Below are 12,273 nucleotides of genomic sequence, written 5' to 3' on the forward strand. Positions count from 1 at the left end.
TATTAATGCAAATGTATGGGTTTTCTTTGTTACAGACACATTCTGCATTGCTTAGTGCAATTGGAATGTCTGAAAGTTGGTGCTGCTGAACATTCAGATAGCAAATACTGGACAGCTGTGTGAACTTCGGAACACACGACCTCTGTTGTTCATTGTTACATTGTTATATCAATATTAATAAAAATATCATGCAAAAATTGTGACTAATTTGACTTTGTGTTGATTATAAACTTGAGAAGCTCCAAAAGGAAACTGTGTTGATGTGCCAAATGAAATGCCATTCTGTATTCAATGTGAGTCACTGACATTGTTGTGGAGATAGTGTCATTTTATCTTTAGAGATTAGTACAGTACACTACATTTTTGTGTTTATTTGTCTACTTTTGGTATTGTTTCTTAAAATACCTTGAAGGGAACCTAACAGATTCAAGCAAATTCTTCATCCAGTGTGTGTGTGTGTGTGTGTGTGTGTGTGTGTGTGTGTGTGTGTGTGTGTGTGTGTGTGTGTATGTGTGTGTGTGTGTTTGTTTGTTTGATTTATGTTTTCACTTTTTGATGTAAAAAAGACTATGGCATGCTACCTCCAACAGGACCGTTCCTAGTGAAACACTGTTGTGCTGAAACTAATATTTAGGTTGCTAACAGGTTTTCTTATTTAGGTATTCATTGTGTTCTATAAACAATGACACAAAAGTGTCTCTTCAGAAATGAACAAAAACCATTAGCAGAAAAGTTATATCTTCAAAACCATCTGCAGTTTCTCCAGTAATATTAAAGACAAAATGTTTATCTGCTAATGCTTGCTCAATATTTGACTGCATATGTTGTTAACTATCCAAAGTTAATAATAGTTTGTTTGCAGTGCTGGATCAAAGTACCTTGTTGGCAGTTTAGAGCATTACTGGGCATGAAATGAATAAATGTGGTTTGGATAATGTTAAATCCATGACAACAGCAGCAGCTGTGCATTTGATATTAAATTCAAATCATTGACTACTAAATTCAATCACTTATTACTAAAAGGGGATAACTCCTCAAAAACTGAAAATGCATATTTTGTCAGTTTCAGTTTCTTAAGACACAGACACATCAATTTAATTAAAATGGGACGCCATCGTTGCCTAGATTCTTGTAGAGATTGGATTTAAATCTACAATTTTCTCTTAACAGGGGACAACTTCAGAAGTTGTCCCATTTTAGAAATAAACTTGCGACAGGCCTAGAATCATTCTGAACCAATGGGTGATTTTTATTGAAAACTCTTGATTAACTACTCCACTTATTATGTTACAATGAGCTGCCCAGAGTTAGAAGTTTAAAAAAAAGTGAGGTTCATTACTTTTTAGTATGCTCAAGTACACAAATGAGGCTCATTACTTTTTAGTATGCTCAAGTACACAACACGAAGACAGATGGAGGTGCATTTTATTGTTACAAGGAGTGCCAAAGTAAGAAAGATCCTAATGAAGTGTGTGCCTTTCTATACCACTACAGTGAGTTCCTTGTCCCCATAAGAGAACTCCTCTTGTTCAGCAATGCACGTATCAGCCAGAATTGCAAACATATGTTTATAATAATGTTATTGTTCTTAGCAGAACAACAGGCTCAGAGTGTAAACTCACATTTTGTAATTGTATATTCAGTTAGTCAATAGTGCAGTAGGTACTCAGCTGTTTGTTTTGAGACTAGTGATCAGTCTGATCAGCATAGTTAGTAGCTCAGATCTGTGCCAGCTGTCGCCTGTGGCATCTCCAGGGTATCAAGTTACCTATTTGCATTTTCCTGTGTTTTCTTGATGGTACACATTTGTTCAGTTGCTTGCATGTTTTGGTCTTTAAGAAGTTTAGTCTCACATTTTTGTTACCTATAAGTGTAAATTCAGGCCGTCTGCAGCTCAGTTGTCATTTCTTCTGAACAGCCCACTACATAGTTCATTGAGATATCAACATCCCTTGGTTACATGTTAGGAGGGCAACAAGTTATTTATCTAAGTTTCTGCCAGTTTTTACTGTTTACTCCTCAGTCAGTCAAGATAGGATTTGTAGGATGTGTCCCTGCTGTGTGGAGATGTGGGAGGAGCTGGCTGCTGTTCGTGAACAGTTGAATGTGGTTTTGGCTGTGATCAGTCGCCTTCAGACTACCACCTCAGTATGTAGTGGTAGCAGAGATTCTGGAACAGTGAATGGGACACTTCATGTGCCACTTGTTTCAAGCAAGGGCTCTACTGCCAAGGCACCATGTAGTGCACCTAAGACAATGAATCTGTAGGGTGATTGATGGATGGTAATGCATTTGCATAACTTGAGACAGAGGGCCATTGTGTGGTTGGTTGCTTGGTTGGTTTTGGGGTTTGATGGGGGCTAAACATAGAGGTCATCAGTCCCCTGTTCCAAACAGACATACTTGTAAAAGGCCTATACAGTAAAAGCGTAACCTCTGCACCCAGAGGGAGGGAACACAAAGGGGTACAGAGCTAAAACGAACACTGCAGTAACACAAAATAGAGGACACTTAAAAAGAGCGGAGCAAATAGTTGACTAGAGTAAAACAGACTACAGTGGTGGACGGATCAGGTAAAAGGTCAACCACTCAACTACAAATGAAGAACCTCCAGCTGGAAAGTGATGATAGAGGTACCAACACAACTTGTTACCATAAAAGACACTATTTTGGTATCCACGTCACAATTAAAAGTTGCAGGAGTGGGTGTAGCCACACTAGAGCGAGCGATAAAACCCAGCTGTACGGATAAAACATAAAACTGAGTCAGCTATAGCGGCATCATCACCTAGAATTAAAGGAAGTGCAGCTGGCAAATTAAACGACTGCTGCATGGGGGCTAAAAGGGGGCAGTCCATCAGATGATGGACCACTGTCAGCCCTGCATCACAGCGACACTTGGGCGGGTTCTCACGATGAAGGAGACAGCTGTGGGTCAACCGTGTATGTCCAATTTGGAGATGGCAGAGAACAACTGAGTCCCTATGCATGCCCCACAAGGATGAGTTCCATACGGCCGTAGACGACTTGACCATGCGGAGCTTATTTGGCGTGTTCAAGACAGACCATTCAGAGCTCCAGACATCGCAGACCTTGCGATGTAGGGCTGACCAGAGGTCACTTTCCATGAGACCTAGCTCCAGGGGTGGTGAAGTGGTGGCCTGCTTGGCCAACCAATCAACATATTCGTTTCCTGGAATACTCATGTGGCCCGGGGTCCACACAAACGTCGCTGAATGACCTCACTCAGCGAGAGCAAAAACAGCATCTTGAATACCACGCACCAAAGGGTCCCGAGAAAAACACTGGTTGAGTGCTTGCAATCCACTCAGGGAGTCACTGCATATGACAAGTGACTCCCTAGGGCAGGTGGAAAGGTGAGCGAGTTCACGATAAAGAGCAACCAGTTCCGCAGTGAAAACACTGCTCCCACAAGGCAGGGAATGCTGCTCAACGTAGTCGCCGTGGATGAAAGCAAACCCAGTGCATCCATTAACTACAGAACCATCGGTGTAGACTACATCTGCATCGTGAAACGAGGCAAGAAGAACCAGGAATTGTTGATGAGGACTGGCAGGTGGAACGGAGGACTTCGAGTCACAGGACAAATACAAGCAAAGCCGCAAGTGAGGGAGGGACCGAGGAGGGGTAGAAGAAGAGGGCCGGAAGGATGGAAGAAGGAGAAAGGATTCAAGTGACAAGAGAAGGGGGCGAACACGGACCGTGATCGGGAGACCCGACCTAGGCTGCCATCATGGGGAGGGGAGTGCACAAGATGGAAAAATGAGCCTGCAATTTGGGTGGTCGGGCAAGGCATGGACGCGGGCAGTGTACGACGCAAGCAACTGTTGCCGGCGGAATTGTAGGGGAGGGATTCCAGCTTCTACAAGAAGGCTAGTCACCGGACTAGTGCGGAAGGCACCTGTCGCCAGTCCGATGCCACAATGGAGAATCGGGTTGAGGATCTGCAACGTTGAAGGTGCTGCTAAGTCGTACACCATGCTCCCGTAGTCAAGACAGGACTGGACTAAGGCCTTATAGAGCTGTAGGAGGGTTGTTCTGCACTGTAGCCTGCTGTTGCAGAAATACGAGCGAAGTACTCTGCCAGATGTTGGGCGATGGTGATTGGGTCAGTACACAAAGTGTTCCCCGAAGAGAAAGGCAAGGGACAGACACATGAGGGCGAAAGCCAAAAATGCGCCGAACCTGCGACCACACCTGAGATGGGGAGGTGCGAGAACCTATGGTGGCAACATATCGTTCCCAGCAGTCCTGTTTGCTCCGCCGGATTAACCACCGAGCCCGGGCCCGCAGCTGTTTAAAGGCAACCAGATTCTCTAGGGAAGGATGATGCCGGTGTCGTTGTAGGGCTTGCCAGCGGTCCCAGATAGCTTCTGCAATCTCTGGTGTCCACCAAGGGACTGACTTATGCCTTAGGGTACTTGAAGAGCAGAAACAGTGGCCATAGTGACCTAGTCCACTGCCAAACCAATGTCACCAGGAAGCAGGGCAATGGCCATAGTAGTTGATGTGTAGATTGCCCAATCAGCTCCGCAAAGAGACCATCGTGGCAGGTGGTCAGGTGATTGGGATTGAAGAAGAGAAACCCGGATAGGAAAGTGGTCACTACCACAGAGGTTGTCATGGATCCTCCAACTGAGGTATGGAAGAAGACCTGGGCTACTAAGAGAGAGGTCAATGGCCAAGTATGTATCATGAGTCAAGCTAAAATATGTGGGAGCACCAGTTTTAAGGAGGCAAATGTCCTGCTGCGCTAAGAGAGCCTCAACGTTCCTACCCTCGCCCAAGATCTGGGCCCCACCCCATAAAGGGTGGTGGGCATTAAAGTCCCCCAAAAGGAGGAATGGCGGGGGAAGCTGGGCGAACAAGGCAGCTAGGTCAGCAAGAGGGACAACTTCATCCAGGGGAAGATAGAGGGAACAGATGGTAAGTTCCATTCCTGCCCGGATTCTAACAGCCACAGCCTCGAGAGCCGTGTGAAGTAGCACTGGGGCACTAGGAACAGTGGCAAGAAAAACACAGACACCACCAGACACCCTGTTATATTCTATGTGGTTCTTTTAGTAACCCCAGTAGCCACACAGGGAGGGGGTCCACCAAACAGGAAACCAGGTTTCTTGTAGGGCCAGACAAGTGGCAGGGAAGTGGCACAAAACCTGCGTCAACTCAGCCAGGCGGTAGAAAAAACATTGGGCAATTCCATTGAAGGATAAAGGTATCCGACTGTGAAGACATGAAAGAACCTTGGGGAGGGGGTGAGGGGGGGGGGATAGGTTTCGCCTTAGAAGCGCTCGCCGCCACTGATTGCAAAGTAGCCTGATCAACTTCCATAGGAGCTGAGGGTTGAGCAACATCTAGCTCCTGAGTGGACGCTAGATGCTCCACATCATCTTCAGGTGCAGTGAACTCCTTCTCTGTCTCTATGTCCTTCTCCTGTTGCTTTTTCTTCTTTTTGGTAGAGTCCCATTTGTCCTTTGGTTTATCAGGCTGGGTGGGCTTTTCTGAACCAGTCTCGCGGACCGATGAAGACCTGGAAGCCCCACAGATTTCAGATGGTGGCTTTTTCAGCTGACATCTGGAGAGGCAGTAACTGTGGAAGGGAGGGCACCAAGCAATCCCTTCCGTGCGAGGGGAGCCGGAGGAGGCGGGCACTTCTCCGGCTCAAAGGTGGGGACTGAAGTCCCCAAAGAAGGAGGGGTTGTTACTCCCGATGTTGATAACAGGGGAGCAATGGAAGAGAGTGTTCCCCCAACTACCTGGGGGGCGGGAATAGACGGCCGGGCTGGAGGGCTCACAAAAAGCGGCTGAGCTTGGGGGCTCATCGCCAGGGATGGCGACATTGAAGCTACTGCAGCAAATGTCGATGAAATGCGCACAGGGTGAAGTCGGTCGTACTTGCGTTTAGCCTCTGTGTAAGTGAGCCTGTCCAAGTCTTCCGTTCTTTTTGATAAACCGCACAGTCTGACAAGCAAGGTGAATGTTTCTGTTCACAGTTGACACAAACAGGGGGCAGCGAACATGGGACGTTGGGGTCGGAGGCACGTCCACAATCTCGACAGGTAGGGTTGGCGTCACATCTCGATGACATATGCACAAACCTCCAGCACTTAAAGCAGCACATAGGAGAAGGGATGTAAGGCTTAACATCACATCAATATATCATCACCTTGACCTTCTTGGGCAGGGTGTCTACCTCGAAAGCCAAGATGAAGGCTCCAGTGGTGACCCTACTATCTTTAGGTCCCCTGAAGACACGCCGTACAAAGTAGACACCACGGCGTTCCAGATTTGCAGAGCTCGTCGTCAGACTGCAACAACAGATCACGATGAAAAATAAGTCCCTGAACCATACTGAGGCTCTTATGAGGCGTGATGGAGACTGCAACATCACCGAGCTTGTCACAAGCAAGCAATACCCGTGACTGTGCTGGGGATGCTGTCTGTATGACTGCTCCAGACCTCATTTTAGACATGCCCTCAAATTTTCCAAACTTGTCCTCTAAATTTTCCACAAAAAACTGAGGCTTTGTGGTCAGGAATGAGACCCCATCTGTTTGGCTGCAAACCAGAAATTGAGGAGAATACATCTCACCAGGTAATTTAGACCGCCGTTCCTCCCCTGGTATGCACAGGGAAGGGAACGATTGGGGGTCATTCTGTAAAGCATTGAACTTTCCTTTCTTAGAGACTCGTGCTTGTGCACTATTCGTATTTCTTTTCATGGTGGTCCCACGAGCAGCTAGGGAAAGGAATGTCCACCCAGACAGAGCCCTGCTTGCCTGGGTAAGGCTAATACAACCAGGGAGCGGCAGGTTCCCCAGAGGTCGCCCGCTAGCAACTGTTTTACCTCAACAGCCGTGCACCTCCTCGGCGCACAGCACACCTTCAGATTGAGGTTATTTTTATAGAGGTTTATACCATCCTCGCGACCCAGGCAGTTAAGCCAAGATACCTGGGCTCTGTACCGTACAACGTTCTACCATCGCCTCTTATGGTGGTCGTTGAAGTACGCTCAGAGCTTATGGTATTGAGGACTGGCGGCGCTTCCCAGTCCCCAGCTCAGGGACCCCGTGGTTGCCAAGCCCATACCCAGCAACTAAATGCTGAGCCCCTGAGGGGGCCATTGTGTGGGCTGGCCTTATGGCCTCACCTATTCTCCCTGTGAGGGTTCAAGCAAAAATATGTGGGCAGGGGTTTGTTAGTTATTGGGAGCTCCAATATGAGGTGCATTATGGAACCCCGTAGGCAGATGGCGTTCATGGCTGGAAAGAAAGCCAATGTCCACTCAATATATCTTCCAGGGGGCCTCATCTGAGATATGGAGGTGGCCTTCCCTGTACCTATCGAGCATATAGGATGCAATTGTCTGCAAGTTGTGGCTCACATCAGCACCAACTATGCCTGTCGCATGGGTTCTGAGGCAGAGGTGGTGAAGACTGCTGGCCTCGCATGCTGAGTACAAGCCGAGCTTGCAATCTGCAGCATCGTTCTGAGAGTCAACAGGTTTTATTGGTTTGGAGCCAACTTAAGGGTCTCAACCACAGGCTTCATCAACTCTGTGACAGTCTTGTCTGCAGATTTCTGGTTGTGTTATCGGATGGGGATTTGTAGGACTCCCACTGATAGGTCAGCGGGAAGCAGCTACTCGGATAGCAGAGTACTTGTTGAGTGCACATGGGGGTTTTTAGGCTAGGTAGTGGATTGAGGTCCTCTCATGAACACTCGCCAATCGATATGCATATGGGGAAATCAGACTACATTCAGAATAAAAATGGTTCGACTGTACAAATTTTATCATCAAATTATCAAAGTATTTGTAACAGAGTTCCTGAATTTACTGTACTCCAGGAAAATTCTCAACCTCAAATTATTCTTGGGACTGAGAGCTGGCTGAAACCCAAAGTGGAGAGCTCTGAGATATTTACTGAGCTTTGGAATGTATTGGAAAGAGAGGTTAGATGCTGTAGGAGGGGCAGTGTTCATTGCAGTCAACAAAAATATTTTCTCTATTGAAAGACTGAGACTTGAATGGATTCATTGCAGGGGGTACAGACGGTCAGTCTTGTGAAGTACTTTCAAACGCACTTTCTGAAAACTGTCTTGAGCAGCTAGTTCAACAGCCCACACACATGGGAAAACCTCAGACCTTGTAGTTCCAAACGGGCCATACCTTATCGACGGCACCGGTATTGAGGTCTATGCATGAAGCATACAACAGCTACTACTGTCATGCATTGGCTACAGATCTGGCAGAGAAACTGTAAAAATTCTGGTCCCTTGTAAAATTCCTAAGCAGGTCTAAGGATTCAATCCAATCTCACATTGATCAGTCTGGTTTGGCAGTAGATGATAATAAAAGGAAGGCTGAAGTTTTAAATTCCACATTTACGAATTTGTTCACACAGAAGAATCGTACAACTGTACCATCATTTGACCGTCACACAGAGTCCCAAATGGATGACATAGTAATAAGCATCCCTGGCATAGAGAAACAACTGAAAGAGTTGAAAATAAATAAGTCACCAGATCCAGATGGAATCCCAATTTGGTTTTGCAAAAAGTATTCTGCATCACTGGCACCTTACTTAGTTTGCATTTATCGCAAATCTCTCCACCAGTGAAAAGTGCCAAGTGACTGGAAAAACGTGTAGGTGGCTCCTGAATAGAAAAAGGGTGAGAGAACAGGCCTATAAAATTACAGACCAATATACTTAACATAAGTTTGCTGCAGAATTCTAGACCAAATTCTGAGTTCGAATATAATAAATTTCCTAGGTACCCAAAGCTGATGTGCACAAATCAGCACAGCTGTAGAAAGTATTGCTTGTGGAAAACCCAACTAGCTCGTTTCTCACAAGATATACTGCGAACTATGGATGGATGGCAACGGGTAGATTCCATATCACTAGATTTCTGAAAAGCATTTGACACGGTACTGCACTGCAGACTGTTAAATAAGGTACAAGCATATGGAATAGGGTTGTAGATATGTGATGGCTCGAAGACTTCTTAAGTAATAGAATTCAATATGCTGTCCTCAATAGAAGGTGCTCATTGGTGACAAGTAATGTCAGGGGTGCCCCAGGGAAGTGTGATAGGACCATTGCTATTTTCTATATACATAAATTATCTGGCAGACAGGGTGGGCAGCAATTTGTGGTTGTTTGCTGATGATCTGTGGTGTCAGGAAGTTGTCGAAGATCAGTGACTGTATGTCTGAATCAGAGGCTCAGGCGGTTCTCTGACCACGTAGGCTGCAGATTCCTTGACTTGCGCCATCGGGTGGTGGGTTTCCAGGTTCCGCTTAATAGGTCAGGAGTCAAGTACACACAGGAGGTGGCTACATGGGTAGTGGGGGCTGTGTGCAAAGGACTGGGTGGTTTTTTAGGTTAGAGAGTCTCAGAGAACCACAGAAGGGGCGTCCGTCAGAAAATGGGCAGGTAAAACACAGTAAGGCAGTTGCAGAAACGATTGTTGGGAAAGAACCAGAGTTCCAAGCCCTAATAGAAAGCACTGAATCTCAAATAGTTGTAGGTACAGAGAGCTGGCTAAAGCCGGAAATAAGTACAGCTGAAATTTTTTCAAACGATCTAACAGTGTTCAGAAAGGATGATTAAATACAGTTGGTGGTGGAGTATTTATTGCTGTCAGAGGTAGTTTGCCTTGTAGTGAAATTGGAGTAGGTAGTTCATGTGAAATAGTATGTGTGGAGGTTATACCTGACAATCAGACTAAACCATTAATTGGATCATTTTACTGACCCCCCCCCCCCCCCCCCCCCCCCCGACTCAGAAGACATAGTTGATGAACAGTTCAAAGAAAACTTGAGCCTCATTTCAAATAAGTACCCCACTCATACAATTATAGTCGGTGGTGACTTCAATCTACCCTCGATGTGCTGGAAAAATTAAAGGCAGCGACAGGCATAAAACGTCATCCGAAATTGTACTGAATGCTTTCTCAGAAAATTATTTTGAACAATTAGTTCATGAGCCCACTCAAAGCATAAATGGTTGCGAAAGCATACTTGGCCTTTTAGCAACAATTAATCCTGGACAACTAGTGAGTGTTGTGACGAATACAGGGATTAGCGACCACAAGGCAGTTGCTGCGAGGCTGAATACCGTAACACATACAACCATCAAAAAGAAACGCAAAGTATATTTATTTAAAAAAGCTGATAAAAAAGCTTTTAACGCCTTTTTAAGAGACAGTCTTCACTCCTTCTGATCTGATCATGTAAAAAGTTGTGGAATGTTTTGAAAGAGAGAGTACCGACAGCAATTGAGAGATATATACCACATAAATTGATAAGTGATGGTACTGATCCCCCATGGTACACAAAACAGGTCAGATCGTTGTTGCAGAAGCAATGAAAAAAGCATGCCAAATTTAAAAGAAAGCAAAATCCCCAAGATTGGCAAAGTTTTACGGAAGTTCAAAATATGACACATACTTCAATGCGAGATGCTTTTAATAATTTCCACAACGAAATTCTGTCTCGAAATCTGGCAGAAAACCCAAAGAGATTCTGTTCACACATAAAGCACAACAGTCGCAAGACACAATCAATGCCTTCACTGTGCACTAACAATGGTTAAGTCACTGATGACAGTGCCACTAAAGCAGAGTTATTGAACACAGTTTTCCGAAATTCCTTTATCAAAGAAGGCGAAGTAAATATTCCTGAATTCAAATCAAGAACAACTTCCAAGATGAGAAACATGGATGTAGATATCCTCGGTGTAACAAAGCAGCTTAAATCACTTAATAAAGCCAAGGCCTCCGGTACAGAACGTACACCAGTCAGGTTCCTCTCAGAGTATGCTGATACAATAGCTCCATATTTAGCTCTGTACCTAAAGATTGGAAAATTGCTCAAGTCACACCAGTACCCAAAAAGGGAAGTACGAGTAATCCGCTGAATTACAGGCCCATATCACTAACGTTGATTTGCAGTAGGGTTTTGGAACATATACTGTATTTGAACATTATGAAGTACCTCGAAGAAAATGATTTATTGATAGATAGTCAGCACGGATTCAGAATATATCGTTCTTGCGAAACACAACTAGCTCTTTATACTCATGAAGCAATGAGTGCTATGGACAGGGGATGTCAGATTGATTCCATATTTCCAGAAGGCTTTTGACACCGTTCCTCACAAATGTCTTCAAATCAAACTGTGTGTCTATGGAGTATCGCCTCAGTTGTGCGACTGGATTCGTGATTTCCTGTCAGAAAGGTCACAGTTCATGGTAACAGACGGAAAGTCATAGAGTAAAACAGAAGTAATATCCAGCGTTACCCAAGGAAGTGTTGTAGGACCTCTATTGTTCCCAATCTGTATTAACGACATAATCTGAGTAGCCGTCTTAGATTGTCTGCAGATGATTCTGTCATTTACCATCTTGTAAAGTCATTAGATGATCAAAATGGCTTGTAAAATGATTTAGATAAGATATCTGTGTGGTGCAAAAAGTGGCAATTGACCCTGAATAAAGAAAAGTGCGAATTTATTCATATGGCTACTAAAAGAAATCAGTTAAATTTCGATAACGCGATAAGTCACACAAATCTGAGGGCTGTAAATTCAACTAAATACTTAGGGATTACAATTACAAATAACCTAAATTGGAACGATCACATAGATAATATTGTGGGTAGAGCAAACCAAAGACTGCGATTCATTGGCAGAACACTTAGAAGGTGCAACAGGTCTACTAAAGAGACTGCTTACACCACGCTTGTCCGCCCTATTCTGGAGTACTGCTGTGGGATCCGCATCATGTGGGACTGACGGATGACATCGAAAAAGTACAAAGAATGGCAGCTCATTTTGTATTATCGTGAAATAGGGGAGATAGTGTCACAGACATGATACGTGAATTGGAGTGGCAATCATTAAAACAAAGACGTTTTTCGTTGTGACGGGATCTTGTCATGAAATTTCAATCACCAGTTTTCTCCTCCGATTGCGAAAACATTCTGTTTGCGCCCACCTACATAGGGAGAAATGATCATCATGATAAAATAAGAGCAATCAGGGCTCGCACTGAAAAATTTAAGTGCTCGTTTTTCCCGTGTGCCGTTCGAGAGTGCAACAGTAGAGAGACAGCATGAAGGTGGTTCATTGAACCCTCTGCCAGGCACTTTATTGTGAATAGCAGAGTAATCACATAGACGTAGATGTAGATGTTGCATTTGGATAATTGCTTCATGGTGCATCATTTTTCTTTTGTCGTAGAGTGT

General features: G+C 44.8%; 1 protein-coding gene across 1 annotated transcript in view; it reads left to right on the forward strand.

The window, feature by feature from the left end:
• LOC126412595 (venom serine protease-like) overlaps nucleotides 1–203 on the forward strand; it is a 306,758-nt gene extending 306,555 nt beyond the window's left edge. Inside the window, exon 8 of the mRNA XM_050082261.1 lies at nucleotides 36–203. Within this exon, the coding sequence (XP_049938218.1) occupies nucleotides 36–55 (20 nt within the window). The 3' untranslated portion in view covers nucleotides 56–203. The remainder of the gene's footprint in view (nucleotides 1–35) is intronic.
• Nucleotides 204–12,273: the final 12,070 nt, after the last annotated feature.

This window comes from Schistocerca serialis, chromosome 1 (assembly GCF_023864345.2).
Source record: "Schistocerca serialis cubense isolate TAMUIC-IGC-003099 chromosome 1, iqSchSeri2.2, whole genome shotgun sequence".
NCBI classification, from domain to species: Eukaryota; Metazoa; Arthropoda; class Insecta; order Orthoptera; family Acrididae; genus Schistocerca; species Schistocerca serialis.